This window comes from Pituophis catenifer, unplaced genomic scaffold, assembly GCF_029215685.1.
Source record: "Pituophis catenifer annectens isolate HBS135680 unplaced genomic scaffold, rPitCat1.0.hap2 SCAF_1, whole genome shotgun sequence".
Taxonomy (NCBI): Eukaryota; Metazoa; Chordata; class Lepidosauria; order Squamata; family Colubridae; genus Pituophis; species Pituophis catenifer.
The window spans coordinates 32,501,876-32,521,214 of record NW_027256881.1 but is presented as its reverse complement, the minus strand read 5'-3'; the positions used below and the strand labels follow the sequence as shown (position 1 = coordinate 32,521,214).

The window sequence follows — 19,339 nt, the reverse complement described above, 5'->3', positions numbered from 1 at the left end:
TCGCATATTGTATGAACCAGACCATAATATAGTTCATATGAACACCACAGGGAGATCTAAGGCCTCTTTCTCTAGTTTTCTGGCTGAAAATTCACCAGTTGATTGGAAATCCAGTTACATAATATTGGACGTAGTCCAGAGTTCAAAGCAAGCTGTCTACTTTTCCAACTTCGTATTATTAAAAAAAACCTCAAAGGCTATTTAGTTTCCATTCTACAGTATATATAATTAATTATAAATAGGGAAAAGTACAAATATTTACCTAAACGGATGGCCTTCATCTGACTTCTGGACTGCTTGGATAACTCCTTTGTATATTCTAAAACTGATGGTCCCTGACAGGAGGGCCAAGCCAATATAAGCTATCACACTCACGATACTGAACACTGTTAAAGAAAGAAGCAGGAACAAGCTGGCTCCAAACACCACACCAGTCTTCTTAACGTCTCGCCAGTATAGGAGGTCAACCACTAAGAGAAAGTTAAAGGACAGGAGATTAGAATGCAGTCTTTAATACTACAGCATAGCAATGAAACCTGAATGTGTTATTAACTGAAATGTAACAATAACAAATATACATGCACACACACACACACACATTTTATTCATGCATTAAAATTTGTACAATATTTTCCAAGTATGATAACCAGAAAATGATAATCTGAGAAATGTGAAGCCATTTGGTTTGTTTCCTTCATACCTTGCTGAAATAAAAGAGAATAATCAAACACCATATTTGCTATCTATATCAGGAATACAAATGCTTACTCAACTAATTTTTTAAAAATTGAGATCTAAAATAGCATCCATGGAAACCTGCCTCACTTTATCTTGCACGTAACACACAATGGCATATTGTAAATCACTAGCCTCTGTTATCACTTTGACTTCCCAGAATGCGCTTGATCCCACCAAATAGACTCCATAAACTTTCTTAGAAAATGAAAATGATGTGAAGCATGCCTAATTTGCCCAGAAAAAAAAAAACATGCTGCAGACAGGATATAGAGACAGAATTCTGGTAAACAAACTACAAAGAGCCAGTTTGGTTTAATGATGAAGGCAACAGGCTAGAAAACAGGAGACTATTCTAATCCCGCTTTAGCAATGAAACCCAACTGGGTGACATATGGGTCAGTCACTCTCTCTCAGTCCAACCCACCTAATAGGGTTGTTGTGGGAAAAATGGGAGGAGGAAGGTGTCGAGTATATTTGCCGCTTTGAGTTATTTGTAGAAAGTAATAAAAGTGGGATACAAACAATCAAATAAATAATGGCTTCCAATTTCTGAATGAGCAAGCACCTCTCTGGGCCACCAGCTTTGTGAGCAACTACATCTTGTTTGCAAAATTGTGTATGTGCTCACCAGCATCTGGAGACCTTTATTTAGGAAAAGAATGCTTAAATTCTAAAAGAACATTAACCTGCTTCTCCATGATTTGTGAAAGGCACTAGCAACATTGCAGTATTCCCAGAAAATGTGGAACTACAAAAATGCTGCTGATGATAACAAGGCTGTTTCTTTTTTCTCATTAATATCATTTGATCAAGGCAAACTCACAATGAAGGCTGTATTAGATAATAAATGTTGGAAACATTACATATAGGCAACAGTATACAAAATATATTAAAGTCAATAATGTCAATTAAGTTTTGGTCTTTTTCCTAAAGCATAGACATATTGACAATTGCTTATTTTGCTGAGTATTCTAGTTCTTCTATTTTTGCTGTTTAACTTCATAATCATTTATTTTATTTCTTTATAAAAAAACAACCCTAAAGGGCAAATTTCAGCATGTATGGTGCACACTTTATTGAAAAACTAAAATTACATTTCATGTGGTATGTATGCATGCACATATTGTGTGTGTGTGTGTGTTTGTGTGTGTGTATGCTTTTTCTACTTTATACTCAACACTAAAACTTACAGGAAAGCTATTTTCAAATTCATGATGATATATAATTAAAATAATGTACCCTTAAGCTACATTTCAGAAAAAAGCATCATCTTTCATTTCAAAATGGAAGCTAAATGCACCTCTGAAAAATAAGACCTGCTTAAATTATTAGATTTTTACTGACTCAGAGGGAATTTTTTAAAATAAAAAATGCAAAACAACAAGAATTTCATTCCTTCAGGAGATAAGCAATCAGGCTTTCTCTGAAATAAAGCTAGCTAGCTACAGTTGATAAGTAAGAACAGTCATGTGGTATATTTAAAAATAGCACTGCTACAATAGTGCCTCACATTCATTGCTCATCTATTTAGCTTTTTTCACTTTTCAAAGAAGTGTCTTGGCAAAACATTGATCTCTTTATTGAAAACTTTAAAAAACTGACAACACTTGCAACTGCAATGCTATTACCTATCCCATTTCCCTTTGACTTAATATACACTTATACCCCTATGAAATCCCTTAACACTCAAAAGTTCATTTCACACAACTCAGAATCCCACATGCTCACCACTCCTGGCATCCATTTTAGGGCTGTTGCCTGTGCTTCTACAGTAGATTACCAAATCTTTCTACTTCCTGCTAGGACACACAAAGGTCTTCCAATATATGTAGCTGCCTCACACCAACAGTGAGGAAACTCCAGACTACTAGAAAATATGTTAAACTATTGTCCAATGGCTGATGCCATTTTAGAAACAAGCAAAGCAGTAACTGTGTATTCCTTTTCAAAAAGGAATCATACAATGCTCCCTATACAAGAGCCAGAACTATACAAGGTAAGCTGGAACAAATGTGAATTGTAATTCATGCATATGAAAAAATCCAGGTTGGGAAGAGCTGATACCGAAAAGCCTATATTTTTTTATTATTGCCTCCAATTGAGATTGTGTTTAAGAGTTGTTTCTGAATTATTTCTATATTTACTAGGCACGTGTTAGGCTGGGAAACCCCTCAGTAAACAATGATTCACTTAATAAACACTATTTTATGTAAACATTATTAGCTACAAATACAATATTCTATTCAGATAAATTTTTATCTAAGTTGTTAGCCTACTTTTTTTCAACTTTTTAGTTGAAGTTACAATGCTTAACGCATTGTGAGCCGCCCTGAGTCTCCGGAGAAGGGCGGTATATAAATTAAAGCAAAAAAAAAAAAAAAAAATGGAGAATTTGGAGTTATAAATCTTTCAAAATTCTAATCATGTAAATAAATGAAGTCAGATTTGGATCGGTCTTCCTGTTTAAGCAAACAGAAATAGTCTGCCTTTTTATGGATTTGGCAGTGCTAAGTAAATCCTCTTTTTCACTGAAGCTGGTAATCATTTGTGAGACTATACTATTTCATGCCATCACAAAGGGCTCCTATAAATTGAATGATCCCTATGTTGCAACCACCTACTTTCCTATAGAAAGGAGTTCCCCAACCCCCAGGGCTACCTTTGGAACTAGGCTGCGTAAGTGCCAGGCAAGCTTCATTTGCAGGGTGGATTTAAATCACTGGTAAAAAGGCTGGATATAAATCAACTCGATTTAAATCATAATTTTTAAGGAGCAAGTGTCATTTCTGTCCTGCAGTGGCCCCTTCTCTGACCCGCTGTTGACTCACCCATAGTCCCATTCACTTTAATGGGATGGCTAGTGATGGATATGGGATGATATAGAACTCCCTCTGCCTGTATCCTATATTCTTGAGGCCCTTCTTTCCAACTGATTATAGTTGAGGGGTGGAAATGAAGGGAAGTTAGCATTTCCCAATTTCATTTCTCTTTCACTTCACAAAAGGAAGCATAAGATGTCTGCAGGAATTCTTTCAAACCCCTCAATAACTTCACACTGGGTCACATGACTGGGGAGAAACAAGTGGCTTAGAATGGAGAAGCTGGCAACATATTTAGATACTGTCCAACTGTCTCTCTCTCATAGTGATGTATTAGAAGAATTTTAACTGCTATGTTTCCCCCCCTCTGCAGTCCCCTGCTAGATCCAGTCCATTTTTAATCTTTCTTTTGCTGATTTCTCCTTTTACCAAATTTGATTCTCTTGGGTTGGGGAAAGAAGATAGAGTCAATTGAGTCAAGCTCAACTCCTAGTGTTTGAAGACACCTTCATGTTGTTTCCTTGACAATGTACTGTAGTACTTTGTCAATGCCTCTTTTCAATTTTTATTTTCCTATAAAATTTATAGCCAGATTTTCAAAGGGTACTCCTTAAAGTGTTAACCAGATCCAAACCAATTTGGCTTTTTAAGATCAGTCAATATTAGTTATCTACTGCACACGGTCAGGAGGTTAAAGCTATATGCATTCCAAATGAAATATGCATTGTTTTTCTTAGCCTCAATTCCTCACTTGGTCTTTCAAATGCATACAAAAGGGCACACTTCAAAAACTGGACAGGATCAGGACAAAGATTAAATCAGATTTAATTTTAATTTTGGTAGTCAATACTACTAATGTATATATTCTTCTGTCACAATCAAAAGTGGTGGCAATTTTTGAAGATCCTCTGATTGCCATCTTCATGGCTTTAGAGAACTACATGCTCTAGTAGTGCTTCACTATTCTAGAACATAATTAAACATCAAACTTCATTGTGGATATATAGAATTAATACAATCTTGCATACAATAACTGGCTGGCTAAAACAGAAAGCATTAGCCTCACAGCGCATATGTCAGCAGCAGCAGCCATTTCAAATCAACATAGAATTTTGCAAGGACAAAGTCTGATCACGTGGTACCTTAATTTATGACAATTAATTTATTTTTTTTTTAATTTGATTTTTATATGCCGCCCTTCTCTGGAGACTCAGGGCGGCTTACAATGCGTTAAGCAATAATTTATGACCAAAATTCCAATCCCAATTATGACAGTAAATTGACAACAATCTGCCTTATCTGCTTGAGCAATAGCTAGCAGAGAAGAAATGTTTATAAGTAAAATTATTTAAATACAGTATGTCTAGAAACTCAATACGGAAAACTGAGAGTCACAGAAAACTAACTTTTGTGTCATATACAATGCTAAACCTTATTAAGATTAAATTTAAAAACAGACAAAATTGAGAGACAGTAGAAACTTTCTTTAGCAAAGTTAGTGAATCACATTTAAGCATCTGGAACTATATCTTCTGTTGCCTGCATAAACTGAAAGCCCAGAACAAATTCAATATATTGAACAAAGTACTAGGTTATGAATAAGCAGCAAAGCAACATGATACAATATTATAATATCAATTAATACACTATTCTTACATCATTTTACAAATATTAAGACACTACCCAAGCTAGTAAAGATTTGGTATTATTTCAACTACAAGCACTATTTTCTACTAATTATATTTCTTTCAAATATCTCTCGTTATTAGAGTTATATTTGATAGGGCCGGGGGAACATGCTCTTAGTACGCCATTACATATTGCAAAAGTTTTATGTAGAAGTTTCAAGGTAAATGATTCAGTTCAAAGTTTTACAACACTAAGCTGCAAACTGACCTTGCAGGCTAGGCTATCATCTAGCTGTGACTCATATATACAGCTATAAACAACTGGCTCAGGCGAAGTCAGATAATTAGTTAACAGAACTTCTCCAAGAGTTGTCATCAAACTAAAGCTTTGGAATACAATAAAAGGCACAAATGAACATCACTACTTGATTCGAATTTTAAGTAAATTGATGCTATGCATATTTTTCTCTTGATCTTACCCATTTATGATCCTTACAAAATATTATACCATCCTGGTCTACATCAATCATTTCTCAGCCTTTCAGCAAAGATCAAGCAAAGTTTAATGCAGGGTCAGAATCTCTAACTATGGGTAAATCCCCTGAGCACACATGTATGGTTCATCTTTTGACAGATAAGAAAAAGAAGACCTAGCTACCCAATATTCTTATCTATTTCTGTAAGTACCTTCCTTTATCAAAATCTAAATGTAAATCAAACAAAACCCAACCAAGAAATAAGGCCTACTGCCAGTTCTTTTAAAAATGCATTTTAACTTGGAGGCATGCCTAACAATATCTTTGCAGTTTCAATAGTATGAAAGATGTTCCTACATTATATAGCATATATTTCCTTTATGCAGCAGTTTTTAGATCAGCACTTTCTGAATACTAGAAAATGGCAATCCCTTGAGTTCTTTATCATTCACTCTCTTTTTGGTGGTAGAAAAAAAAAAGTTGTTAAAATGTATTTAACTGATCAACTTGTGCATATAGTTAATGAGTAAAGATTGTTCAACACCTGGAATTTTCTTGCAAATAAAATTGTGGGAAAGTGGTGTAGCCTTTATTGTCTTAGAATGCATTAATTATATTAGGACTTTTTAACTTTTTTTCCTAATATATGCAAATATGTCCTGAAGCTGGTTAATGGCTAAAACTAATTCTAGTCGTCTTTGTTCAAGCCCACTAATAAATATTTAAAGCTTTGATGGATTTTTACACAAAATGGTAGCCACAAAGACAGTAGCAATATCTAGTTTAAAGAAATATATAATAGACACTTCTATTTTGGTTCAGACTGATTTACACTATGTCCAGATGTAAATGTCCAGCACCTTAAATGATTTAAATAATTTCACCTGACACCAGAAATGTGCATGGAAGCATCATAACTGAAGTAATACATCGAATTGTGTGCAATAATCCCCTGGCAACCACTTTATTGGATCAGGGCACTTCACTGATTCTAATCTTGCTTTCAACATTTCTGACATTAAAATTTGCACAATCTTCACATAGATGATAGATAGAACTATGTGGCAATATAATAAAAATATGTATCATTTCATTTTAGTAGAAAAAGTCTGCAATATAATTCATCAGTAAAGTAATCCTTTACAACATTTAGGATTATATATATTTCATATTTCAGTGCTGTTCACCACACTAAATAAGTATCTAAAGGATTACTGCAAACTTGCCACGTTTTGGAGAAAGTATTAATTTATCAGAACAGATAAAATTTGTTTTACTATGTTTGATATCATGTCCAATTTGATGAACTAAAACCAGCAGAAAACCAGCAGAAAACAGCAGAAAAAAAAATTGACTAAAGCAAATAAAAAAAGCAATGTGCTTATGCAATCTTTGTATATTTCTGAAACCATAGCTATGACCTTTAGACTCCATACCATCTTAACTAGGATTCCCCATTATTCACACACCCAAACCATCCCAGAAAGTTCTCCTTAAAACAAAAACTCCTTTAAAAGTAAGATTTTGTCTGGCTATTTGAACTGAAGCTAAAATTTGAGGTCCAGACTTAAAATTAACATTTTCACAACACAGATCTTTACAAAAACAGAGATTGAAGGGACAAAGTTCAGTGTATTTATCTGGAGTTACTTCTTTATACCAGACTGCTAAGGGATTTGAAACATTAAATAGTAAACTAGATCATTTTGGAAATCAAGGAGACTTCGAATAACATTAACATCTAAAAATAGGAAGGAGAGCTAGGAAACAGAGAGGGAGTGAAAACTAGGGAAGGAAAGCTCTTTATTGATTTTACCTGTTTTCTTTAAAAAAAAATTGGAGAAGATTATGCTCTACGGAGAAAATGAAAACCCACAAGACAAGTATTACATTAAACAACACAATTAACAGACAAAACAAAAAAAAAAAAAAAAAAAAAACCAGCCCAAGCCATTTTCTTTCAGAGCTAGCATATCAGCTAAACTGAAACTGGCCCTGACATTTGCTCAGCCAGGGCATACCAAAGACAAGCTGTTCAATGCTGTCAGATGACAAGGCTTAATCCACTGCAATATTTGCAGAGTCAGACAAATAATCTCCCCCCCATATTTAGCATTAATTTCTTAAATGATTTTTTCTTCCTCCTAAATTTGCCATCGCATATGCTACAAATTTACCCCTACACCATGAATACTATAAGCTTTTTGTATAGAAGTCAACCCATAGCACCACAATGACTGAAAAGAAAAGTAAAACTGCAAATACCCTTATCCTTCCAACTGTTCAGCTGACTGTCCATCTCTCTTCACGGTGGATCTGCCCTTTCAACTCGGTTTATCAATTATGCATCTCAATGAAAAGGCTGCAGTTGGAGAAATAAAACACTGAGACATGAAACGTCAAGCTTCCTCCAGCAGAGGTCTGCAGTCTCTCGCTTGCTGCACAACTGCTGCAGGACTTAAATCACCTGACTGTCTTCTGGGTGTGAAGCAGACTGACGCAGTACAATCTGTAACTAGGCTACTGATTCCTCAGTTCAATCGGCTTACCCTGGTAACCATTTACTTGTTGATAGTACAAAAATCCAGTGGTGTGGGGGAGAGGGAAACATTGATGCTGTAATACATAGACAGAGCTTTCCTGAGAATGTTTGGAATCTGGGGGAAATACATGAACGAGAGTAAATGTATTAACAGATTTTTTAGAAATATGATCCATATTGAGGATGAACATTTAAACTCAGACGTGTATATGCTGATAAATGGAATACTAAGGCAGCATATTTCTAACACTCAAAACCTCACTGCCTAATTATTTTAATATTCTTTCTTTTACTGCTGAAGAGTAGAGTGTATGCATTATATAGTACAGTGAATCAACAAAGCAGGAAAAGGCCAAGGAAAAGGCCAACTGTTCATAAATTTTAACATTAAGCTTCATCAGGTCTAGCCTTACATAGAACTTCTTTCTTGTTAAGACACTTTGCATGAATATATATTCAGTCTTCTAGTGGATTTGTAGTTAATTAGTAGCACTAAGATATATGTATAAAGGGTATTTTATAAAAAGAAATGTTGAACTACAAAACAGTAAAGAAAAAAATTAACAGATGATTTTTCACTTATAAACAGAAGGTGGCATCAGTTGTCTACTTTAGATTTTTGTAACTTTCTGAAGTAACTGAAATTTCAGAACTCGGGTGAACTACTTAAAAATTTGTAGCCTGCTTTTAAATAGTTTCAAAGTAAGGCGCAGCTATATTAATGGATCAAATTAATAATCAACCGAGTAGAAATCTGGAATAGGAGCACATATGTGAAACAATTTCCAAACCTATATAAGGATTGCACTGAATTGTCCAAAAGTACATGGTGCTCAGTTTCAAACCAGATTCTATGCTGAAACTCAATTAACATTCAATGCCTTCTTTTAACTTTAAATCCATTAATTTGTACTTCGCTGTCAGCACTAGAGTACTCTAGTGCTGACATTCGCATTCTGAAACAATGGAGGGCACTTATTGTCAACTTCTAGGTCAGTGATGGCTAACCTTTTTGCCACTGCGTGCAAAAGCGGGGGGAGCACAGGGGGGTCACACGCACGGGTGCCCTCACCCATAATTCAATGGCCCCCTGCACCATGCCCCTGTGCATGCGTGCATGACCCCCATGCCCCCGTGCATGACCTCCCCCGTGTCCCATTTTGGGCCTAGCAGGCCTACCATGAAGCCTCTGGAGGGCGAAAACGGCCTCCCCCACCACCCCCAGAGGCCGGAAATGGATCGTTTCCCAGCTTCCAGTGGGCTCAGTAGGCCTGTTTTTAGCCGTCTCTAGGTTCGAGAAGCTTTGCTGGAGGCTGGGCAGGGCGTCCCCCACCCACCCAGGAGGCCCTCCGGAGCTGGAAACGCCTTCCCAGAACCTCCACGTGAGCCCTGTACCTACCTGGCATCCAAAACGGGCCACAAGAGCCTTGGTACTACAGTGGTTTAAAGCACCCTGTTATTAACACAGCTGCCTGCAATTTACTGCTGGTTCGAATCTCTCCAAGGCTCAAGGTTGACTCAGCCTTCCATCCTTTCTAAGGTAGGTTAAATGAGGACCCAGTTTGTGGGGGCAATAAGCTGACTTTGTATAAATATACAAAAGTATGAAGGCTATTGCTGAGCACATTGTAAGCCGCCCTGAGTCTCTGGAGAAGGGCGGCATATAAATCAAAAAAAAAAACAAAAACAAAAAAAAAAAAAACATGGAGACTCCTGGTAGGGGAGGGTGGTGTGGGAGGGGCCAGCCGAAAATCAGCTGGCTGGCACGCACATGCGTGCTAGAGCTGAGCTACGGCAACGGCTCGTGTGCCCACAATAGGTTTGCCATCACGATTCTAGGTGATAACATCCTTTTAGACATTTGAAGAGTGCTATCATATACCCTCTTTGCAAACTCACTCTTTTTGAGAATAAACATTTCCAATTTCCTTCAATCATTCTTCATAACATTTAGATTTTAATCTCCTGATCAACTTCCTTAAACACCGTTCTGGTTTGCCTAAATCTTTACTAAACTATGGTAGGTTAAGCAAGACAGAATACATGTTAGAATACATACAATAAAAGTGCTATATAAGGTAAATTAGAGCTTGTGAAATCTCTTTAAATATTTTAATAATATATAAAGTATATTGCAAACATGTAAACTAACAAAACTGGCATTATATATTGTTTTAAATTATTATTTTAAAATTTAAAATTTAAAATTATTATGCTGATCTTGGTCTATATTGCATTATATTTTTATGCTTTGCATTGCACTTAGATTGTGCATTTCCAATAAAAATACTAAAATGTTTTAATCCCACTGAAGAACTCTAAACAAAGTTAGAGTCAAACATCTAATGATCTGTAGCAACTAATATGTAATTGAGTTGTTCATCCTTGCAAAGGAAAGCTGGCAATAACATTAATTAAAAGTGAGATCATGCTGATTTTTAAAAATATTTTTGAACAAAATATTGCGCTTTAGAAGCCAGCTTCTATATTCCTGCGAGAGCACTTTCTTCATTCTCTGTAATTATTATCTTAATAGCCATTTTTAACTAGGGCAATGATATTCTCCAGCTAGCAGTGATCCCTCCACACTTTAAATGCATTGTTCTACAAAACTGATATACTCAGTTTATAGTAGACATTGAAATTAGTTTCAATCAGGCAATCAAGTTTCAATCAATCAATAAGCAAAATTTATTTGAACATATAACTGGGGTTTTCATGGCTCAACACATAAGCCAAGTTTTAAAAACAGCAATCCTCTTATTGCATATATTAATGTTTTTGTTCTAAGAGCCTAGTTGATACTTTTTAAATATTAATTAAAGAGGGTCTAAATTATACATTGGTACTGAAATGAATCTGACTGGTTGACATTTTTACTGAGATAGAAAAAACATTTTAACTAAAATTAGCTCTGAAGATAATGTATTATTCTTTTTTCAAAAAGGTCAGAAGGATATTTATACACTGTAGGAAAGCTAAATATCAAGACAAAATATAACACCTGGCAACACATTTTGATCAATTAATCAGTTAGATTATTTATCTTAAGAAAGTTCATTACCAAAACTTAGAATGATAGCTACTATTTATAGATGAATGATACTTAATTGTTCACATTTTTAAAATTATTTTAATGTTACAAACTACCTAGAATCATATATCTGAGAAGAATGACTATATAAATCTAATAAATAAATGAATAATTTTTCCCTTCCAAGAATTAGCCATTTAATTGCCAAGTTTCGTGCACTGTTCATTGTAAAATGAAGGGTACTGTTCATTGTAAAATTCTCAGATAATTGAAGATACTTTTTTTCAAAGCATAGATATGCACTTAACAGAAATCAGATATTAAAATGATATCATGGAACAATGTAGAGAACTTGCATGACGTTTTCTCGTGAATTCACAGGACTTTTCACCTAATGCACATGTGCCCGAGGGCTTGGCAATGGAAAATTTTACATTCTGGCAAAAAAGCCAATGCATCAACAGAAATAGGTAGAAGTCCCTGCTGAACAGGAGTGGGTAAGGACTGTGCATAGACAAAATACCTTCAAAATACCTTCAATAATTTCTTGAGGCAATTGGCCTACTGAGTAACATCTATGATTTTAAATATCAAGACATATTCTGAAAAACCTATTTCTTATCATTTGATTCTAACTAGATTCTAATTCAAGTCTCTCCCCCCCCCTCCCAAATCTGCTTTATGCTACCCAGAATCACTTTTGGTGAGATGGGCGTAACAACAGCCACTTGTTAGTTTCAGCACATTCAACAGTTACACCTTTTTGGATCAAGGAGACAATGACTACACTAATTCATGCCATTGCCATCTTCTGATTACACAATTGCAATTTGTTTTATTTGGGCTGCCCTTGCCAAAGCTACAGATAGTATAGAATGCAGCTGCCTACTTATGGCTGGTAGAAGCCACTGCAGCAAAGTGATATTGATATTGTGAGGGGTACATTGGTTGCAAATTAGTTCTAAGTCCAAATTAAAGTGCAGGTAAAATCCTGTAACATTCTTATGGCTCCAATTGTAACTATGCCAAATTCCAGATTGAATTTTCCAGCCCAATATATCAGGCTGAAAAGACATGCTACATGTTCTCACCCCCTGACCTTCTTGGTTGCATTCCCCTTACCTTGGAACAGCTTGCCCAAAGTCAGAATGGATCCCCCCAGTAGAGACTGAAGAGCATCTTTTTCCACATAACCTCTGAAGTACACAAAGCTACATAAAGTTTGGTGGTAGTCGATAGCAGAGCCACATCTTGGGGGGGGGGGAGTTGACCAATGTGATGCAAGTCAGAGAAAACAGCATCCCCCTAAAATTCAACCTTGCTCTGGTTTAGAAAGGCCATTAAAAGACAGCTATTACAGGAGACCTTGTGGGGAAATGGTATGTTTTTTTTTCTAAAATAAGTTTTAATTTTCTCTGGCAAATGAAATGGACATAATGGCTTATTGTTCCTTCGTTTTCATTTTTACTGTTTTAATCCAGGCTACATGTTAGAGAGCCATAGAATCTCAAATAAACACGTTGTTCCTAAGGTTGTTATTAATATTTAAAAAGTTGCATAAAATGCATTTACATAAAAATTTAAAAAACAGGATCTTGCCATACATTAAAGGCTAATGAAAATGCAGAACCTGGTCAACAATTCTACACACATCTAAAAATGTCAAAAGATTATTGTTTCTTCAATTTATGGAATGATCCTAATTCTGTGACTTCAATATATTACACAACAGTGTGAAGTTGCCCTAATTAGCATACCTGAGGCAATTCTTACATTATCGTCCCACATTTTATGATAATGCTGATACACATCCAAAGGAAGGGCTGCTAGAAAATATAAAATAAAACAGTTCTAGTTCTCAAACTTAAAATAATGTATAATCCTCAGGTCTGAGTATAAATTGCACATTAGCAAATACAAAGGAAAGAAACTAAACCACCCTTCTTAAATTAAATTACCCTCTTATTAGAAACCGATCACATACTGGGTACAATTTGTAATGGATACAATTTTCAACTACAAGCTATACGAAGGGCACAAGAATTGCTGAACACAACAGCTTTTCTCCCATTCTTTATTCTTCCATTATATGCATTTAGAGGTATACAGTTTCTAAACTAAAAAGATCCATTTAGCAAGCAATCAAATCTTTATGATCATAAATATCATTACTTTGAATACCCTCAAACTAATGTTATTTCTCTTTTACAAATTTCTCAAGACCTTTTCCAAAGTAAGATCTAATGGAAGCAAGTTCTTGAACATAATGAACAGATAAGACTAATAAAGGCCTATTCTTACTAAACCATCATCTCTACCCTTTACTTATAAAAATGCCCAAATGTTTCATTTTAGTTAAGCTTCAGTCTTCTCCAATTTTTGCTTTTCCAGCTGTGAGGTACTTTTTCTGAAATAAAACAACTAGGTCTGTATAAGTATGCCAGACAAAGCCACACTGCCAATTTATATAAAGACATTAACAATAGCTGTTTTAAATCTTTCCCTTCTTTTTCTAAACAATGGATTTGCCTTTTGCACTGCTACTAGATATCATCATTTTTCTAGTGAACTGCTCCACATAATCAGAAAAATGGAAGAGCTAAATACACTTTTGTATCAAAACGAGGTGGTAGTAAGTAGGCCAGAAGTTTCAATAGTAAGAAGGATAAAATATAGTTGCATTTGAGCACTGCACTAACACCCAAAAGCATCTCAATAAATTCATATTTAAAACTCACAGAATTCCCTGTAAGAACATTGGGATTTCAGCTACCAGAATTCCCAGCCATTATACTCAAAAGAATTCTGGAAGTTGGACGCATGCAGAGAGAATCAAGCTGGGGAAAGTTCACAAAGACAGTTTAAACTGCAGCATCTAGTTTCTGTTATGATCAAAATGAAACTTAAATTAAAATGGCTATTTATATTCAGAACAATGGCAAGCAAAGGACATAGTTGTTTTCTCAGCAGAAGAGTTGTATAATATGAAAACATACATGACAGAAATGTGGCATGCAGAAGAAATGTAAATAGTTAATGAAATGCAAAAGAAGTTAAAGCAGATTACCTGAAGGCTCACTCAGCTTTGATGAAAACATAGAAAGGGATTTCTCCTTTTCTTTAACTGAAACATCTTGGCTCTCAGATCCCTTTCTGACATTGACTACTTTTTTCTCTGAGGGCAAAGGAGTAACATCAGGGGGAAAATCCTCCTTAGCCGCTTCGTGTACTTCTCTGTCCAGGTCTTCAGAGGATTTTTCCAAAGAAAGATCCTGCTCTTCAAATTTGCTATGTATGTTTTTTAGAGACAAGTCCTGTGCTACTTCTTGGTAAGCAGGTGGTATCAGCTCAGCTTGAAGAATTTCACAAGGATTTTTACTTTCATTTTCCTTTAATATATCTTCGGTACTTCTCATCAGCTTGTCAACTTGATAAGGGACTGTGCCATCTGCCTCTGGAGAGGACTCTACAGACAGCACGATTTTCTCTTTCACTATGGGTTCCTTAAAAACAGAAAAACCATCAGTATAGCCACCAAGTTCTTCCATATGTTGCTGTGGAGTCTTTTCTTTCTTAGCTAGACCTGCAGCCTCTGTTTCCAAACACCAAGTAGTTGGTTCGTTTTTTGAAGTTTCCAGTTGAGGCTGGAATGACTCCAAATAAGGTTCACTAAGAGAAGATTGTACTTCTTCGTATGTTTCTTTCTGGCCTCCATTTGATATAATATCGGTAGTTGTTTCAAATAATGATCCTTTCACAGCTTCTTCTTTCTGTACAAGATTAATTTCTGGTTGACCACTAAATGAATAGCTTTTGTCAGATGGCAATGAAGTCCATTCAAGATGCTCACTGTACTCAGGCACAGGTTGTGATACATACTCTGTGATTTCCGCTTTTGAATAATCTGTGAACTCGGAAGATACTTTAGTCTCTTTTACTAAATCACATGCAATTGATATATATGAGGTATCTAAATCTTCTAGAGGCGGGTTATTCTCATTGTCGGGTTTCTTAGCAGCTTCAACCATGACTTCTTTTGCCTGGATTACTGGTACATTTGTTGCCTCCTGATAAGATGGAGGCTTTTCAGATTTCTGTATTACATTCTCATAATCATTCTCATATTCATCTGCAGCAATGAATGTTTCAAATGGGGATATTTCAAGCTGCACAAGAGGCCCTCCAACCACAGCAGAGTTTGCAGTTAATGGTGCTTCCATTACAATATCTGGTAAGATAGGGGATGGAGATGTTTCAGACCGTCCTTCAAAGGAAGGACAGAGCTGTACAGCAACATTCAAAGACTCTTGTGATGACTCAGATGTTTGAACCAAATCAATCTTTGTTTCATAAGCAAGCTTGGGACTAATTACATCATGAAGTTCACTCTCAAAAGCTTCTTGAACCAAATCTGGAGTTAGACCTTCAGGGACATTAGTATCAGACACCTTCCTCAACAAAATCTCTTCTTTCTTTGAATCAACTTTCTGCTCTTGGTCACTTGTCAAATCAATATGGGTACTGCCAAACTGGTCCATCATTTCTGCTATCTTTTTCTCATCTGTTTTATTTTCATATGTCTTTTCTTCTGTTAGAGGGAGAGATGTAACCATGTTGCTTTCAATTTTCTCTGATGATTCAAATTCTGTACAAGTAATGTAAGGCTGTGAAGATTCCTTTGAGGCTTCTGGAGTGTTGGGGAAAGAAATATCTTCATTGCTGCTTTCATTCTCTTTTTCAATGACTTTATGGGCAGATAGAGTCTTAGCTTCCTTGACATATTTGTCTGCAATACTTCCTAATTTATTGTCTATCTCATTCTCAGATACATCCTTAAAATTACTACTTTCATTACTAACCCAGGAGAGTTCCAAAGGCTTTAAATCTGCATATTCATCTCTTGAATAATGATTATCGACTAAAGTTATATCTTCACCATGATCATAGATAGCATGTTTCCCCTCTTCAAGCCGCTCTTTTTTATCTTGCTCTACAAATAATTCAACAGGTGATTCTAGAGAAAAATCCTGTTGGCTTGCAGATAATTCTTCTATATCAGGAATTATTTTAGTATCCAATGGTTCCTTAGTCTGAAATAGGCAGAATGAATGATCCGCAGCGTATGAAGGTTTTATATTTGCAAATTCGTTGCCATCATCTGCAAGGAATGGGTTTTGAGCAGTCTGGGTAGTAAGTTTAAACAAATCACTTCCAATTGGACTGTAACTATGTTTTGCAGATAGTTCATCTGATAACGTATCAAGAGCCGCATACTCTTTAAAAGGATTGACTGAAAGAGTAGAGAGGGAGGGAAGAGAAGCAGTAGCATCAAGAGAGGCAGCAGCAAAATCTTCTTGCCTGGCTGAGCATGCATGACCCAGTTGTTCTTGCAAGTCCATACCTTTGTCTGTGGCCGTGGACAGAAAGGACAGTTAGCAGCAATGCAAGTAACCTCAAAAGTTAAAGCAATGCTAATGACAGGTTCCAAAACAATGGCTAGCCCAAATCTTATTGTAGAATGATTAACAGAAAAAGCATGCAAGATTAAGAAAATAGAATCAAAGTTAATGAAGCTGTGAACGCTATGCAAAATAAACCCCTCAAAGAATTCAGAACAGTACTAAGTGTACAAGCTTAATAACATAGATATGAGTAATGGTTCTCCTTTATCTTAATTCTCCCCCGTTTTTAAAAAAAGTTGCCAATAAAGAAATATTATCTCTCAATAATAATTCAGAGACTGGCTAGTGGCTACAGACAGGCATTTCATTTTCCCTCCCCTGCTTTTTCTGTTATGTGCATTAGCATTAGCTATGTTCAGTACTAATCAGCTTCAGTGAAAACTTGTTCAGCATTAACCAGAATAAGTACTAACAACATGAAAAGTAAACCCTAGGAAAGAGGAAATTAATGCTAGAGGAAAGGAAGAAAACACAAGTCTGTAGCCTATTTCCAGTTTTAAAAATTGGTAATCATTACACTTGTACTGGTCCATATAATATGTCTGATAAAAAGGAAAAACCTTATTACAATTACAGTAGAAAGCAGCTCTAACACTAATACATCATTAATTCTACATAATTAATGCTAACTATGTCATTAACTATATTAAAAACAGTTTATCAGTACCTAAATCATCTTGTAGAGAAGGGTCCAAGAATTCAAAAAGTATATTTTGAATTTAAAAACATTCACTCTGAATTTGTATTTTATGTCATTAAAAAAACAAAGTTATGTTTATTAAATTTGGGTTTAACATTCTTGGATCCAAACCAAATTTTAGTAAATACACAAAGATGCTATTAGTGGGAAGGGAATACAAAAGACACTGGGCGTACTCTAATGCAAAAGGCTAGCTGAAATGACTTGCCTGCAGAAGAATGCATCAGAGGTTCAGATGCAACAGGAAGAGCAAAAAGTGTCTCATCTGAAAAACAAATACAGTATGACCTCAGCAGAAATAAGTATGGAAAACAAAGTATTTTCAAAAAAGGAAATAAGGGAAGGCAATATTCAGTTTACAATCTTTAACAGATCTTTTACCCAAGAGAAATGAAGAGAAAATGTGAATATGGGAGTTACATGCTATATGTCTCCAGTTTTGTACTACAAACAGCATCCTCTATATCAGATGGAAGTGTACATAATATCAACTATATTAGAGGGAGATTTGGGATCACCAGTCAGATAGAACTCTCACAAAGCATATTATATTAAACAAAATCAAATGTAGACATTATTTAGAGCGTCTAATGACTTCACAAATGCAGATAAATATTTCACTTTTATCAGTCAGAAGGACAGTTTTATGGGATGGGATTGTATGTGCCTCCGGTAAGAGGAGGACTCCTAACTTTTTCTAGCCTTTCACCTTTTCCAATTAATATGTAAATAAATATTAAATACTGGAAATAATTGTATCTCTGGTAAAACTAAATACCACAATGAATTTAGCAATGTAAAGTAATTTTAGGAACCACTTGTTCCTAAATTGTTATTATTATTGAACAATCAAGAATGTCAATATAAAGTCATAAAACTGCAAGATAAGCAAAATGCAATATGCTAGATTGAAATTTCATATCTGTAGAGATGAATACTTTTTCTTCTTCCACAAATCTAGCAAATTCTTGCTGCATTTTCATTTAATTCAATGGTTAGTAACATACAATAAAACTGAAGGATTTACACTGAATTAACATCAATTCAGATACTGACAAAACAAATCAGAGTTTCCCTAGCTTTTAGTTCACATCTTTGAACAATTTTATCAAGCAACTATTTCACAAATAGAATGCTGAAGAAAAGAAGAGTGCTTACTGGTTCTGATAAGTCAATCCAGTCATTTAATTCGAAGTATCAAAGCAACACGATTCAATTTTCCAAATCAATTTTAAAAAGTATCTATGCATACATAAAAGCTCTTCCACACTATCGAAACAATTCAGACAGATTTGATTCAACTACTTGATTTGATTTGGAAAGTCAAAATCCATTCAGATATTGTATTTAATTGAGCTGTCTTCTAATCCAAGACAAGATACTGCTAGAATATGAAGTATATTCAGATTCAGATATAAAACAGATGCTTTGGATTCAGTATGGGCACTTAACTATGTCTCTCATGAGTTCCTTGGAGAAGTGTACCATTTAGACCACAAAAGGCATGGCCTGGGTTGGATCTGATTACTACATTGCTCTATGCTTTCCAAGATACATCTGTTAACTGTTTGCGCTAAGGTAAAATAAATTTGATCTTTAAAAACTATTTAGAAAGTGAGCAAACCGGACCATATTTAAGGGAGGCAATGCACATTATGGCTGCATAACAAGAAAGGTGGATAGCTGAGCCCCCTCTCAATACTTTTGTAGATGGTTTGCTTCCAAAAGTTAGTACAAGTGAAATATCTCTGTAGTGCACTAGCAACAGAAAAAAAATGACAGAGCTACTGGCAGATCATTTTATGCAGTTATAACTGCTCATAACTGTAGACATATACCTGCTGGAAGTGTTGTGGAAGGGACCCTAACATAATGTAGAGGAAATTCCTTTTGAATATTATTGTTTTGGTATTTAATATTCAATTGGAAGGCTTGGCTTC

At 35.3% G+C, this 19,339-nt stretch overlaps 1 protein-coding gene across 6 annotated transcripts in view; it reads right to left on the bottom strand.

The window, feature by feature from the left end:
• Positions 1-19,339, bottom strand: part of RTN4 (reticulon 4) — a 40,918-nt gene that overhangs the window by 10,054 nt on the left and 11,525 nt on the right. For 2 of the 6 annotated variants that reach the window (XM_070932241.1, XM_070932240.1), the window contains exons 2-4: positions 17,608-17,664; positions 14,305-16,644; positions 263-470 (exon numbers count right to left, since the gene is read on the bottom strand). In XM_070932241.1, the coding sequence (XP_070788342.1) occupies positions 263-470; positions 14,305-16,644; positions 17,608-17,664 (2,605 nt within the window). Of the gene's footprint in view, positions 1-262; positions 471-7,926; positions 8,124-14,304; positions 16,645-17,607; positions 17,665-19,339 lie in introns of those variants that run through there. The other 4 variants (XM_070932242.1, XM_070932246.1, XM_070932244.1 and 1 more) reach the window with 3 other exon arrangements.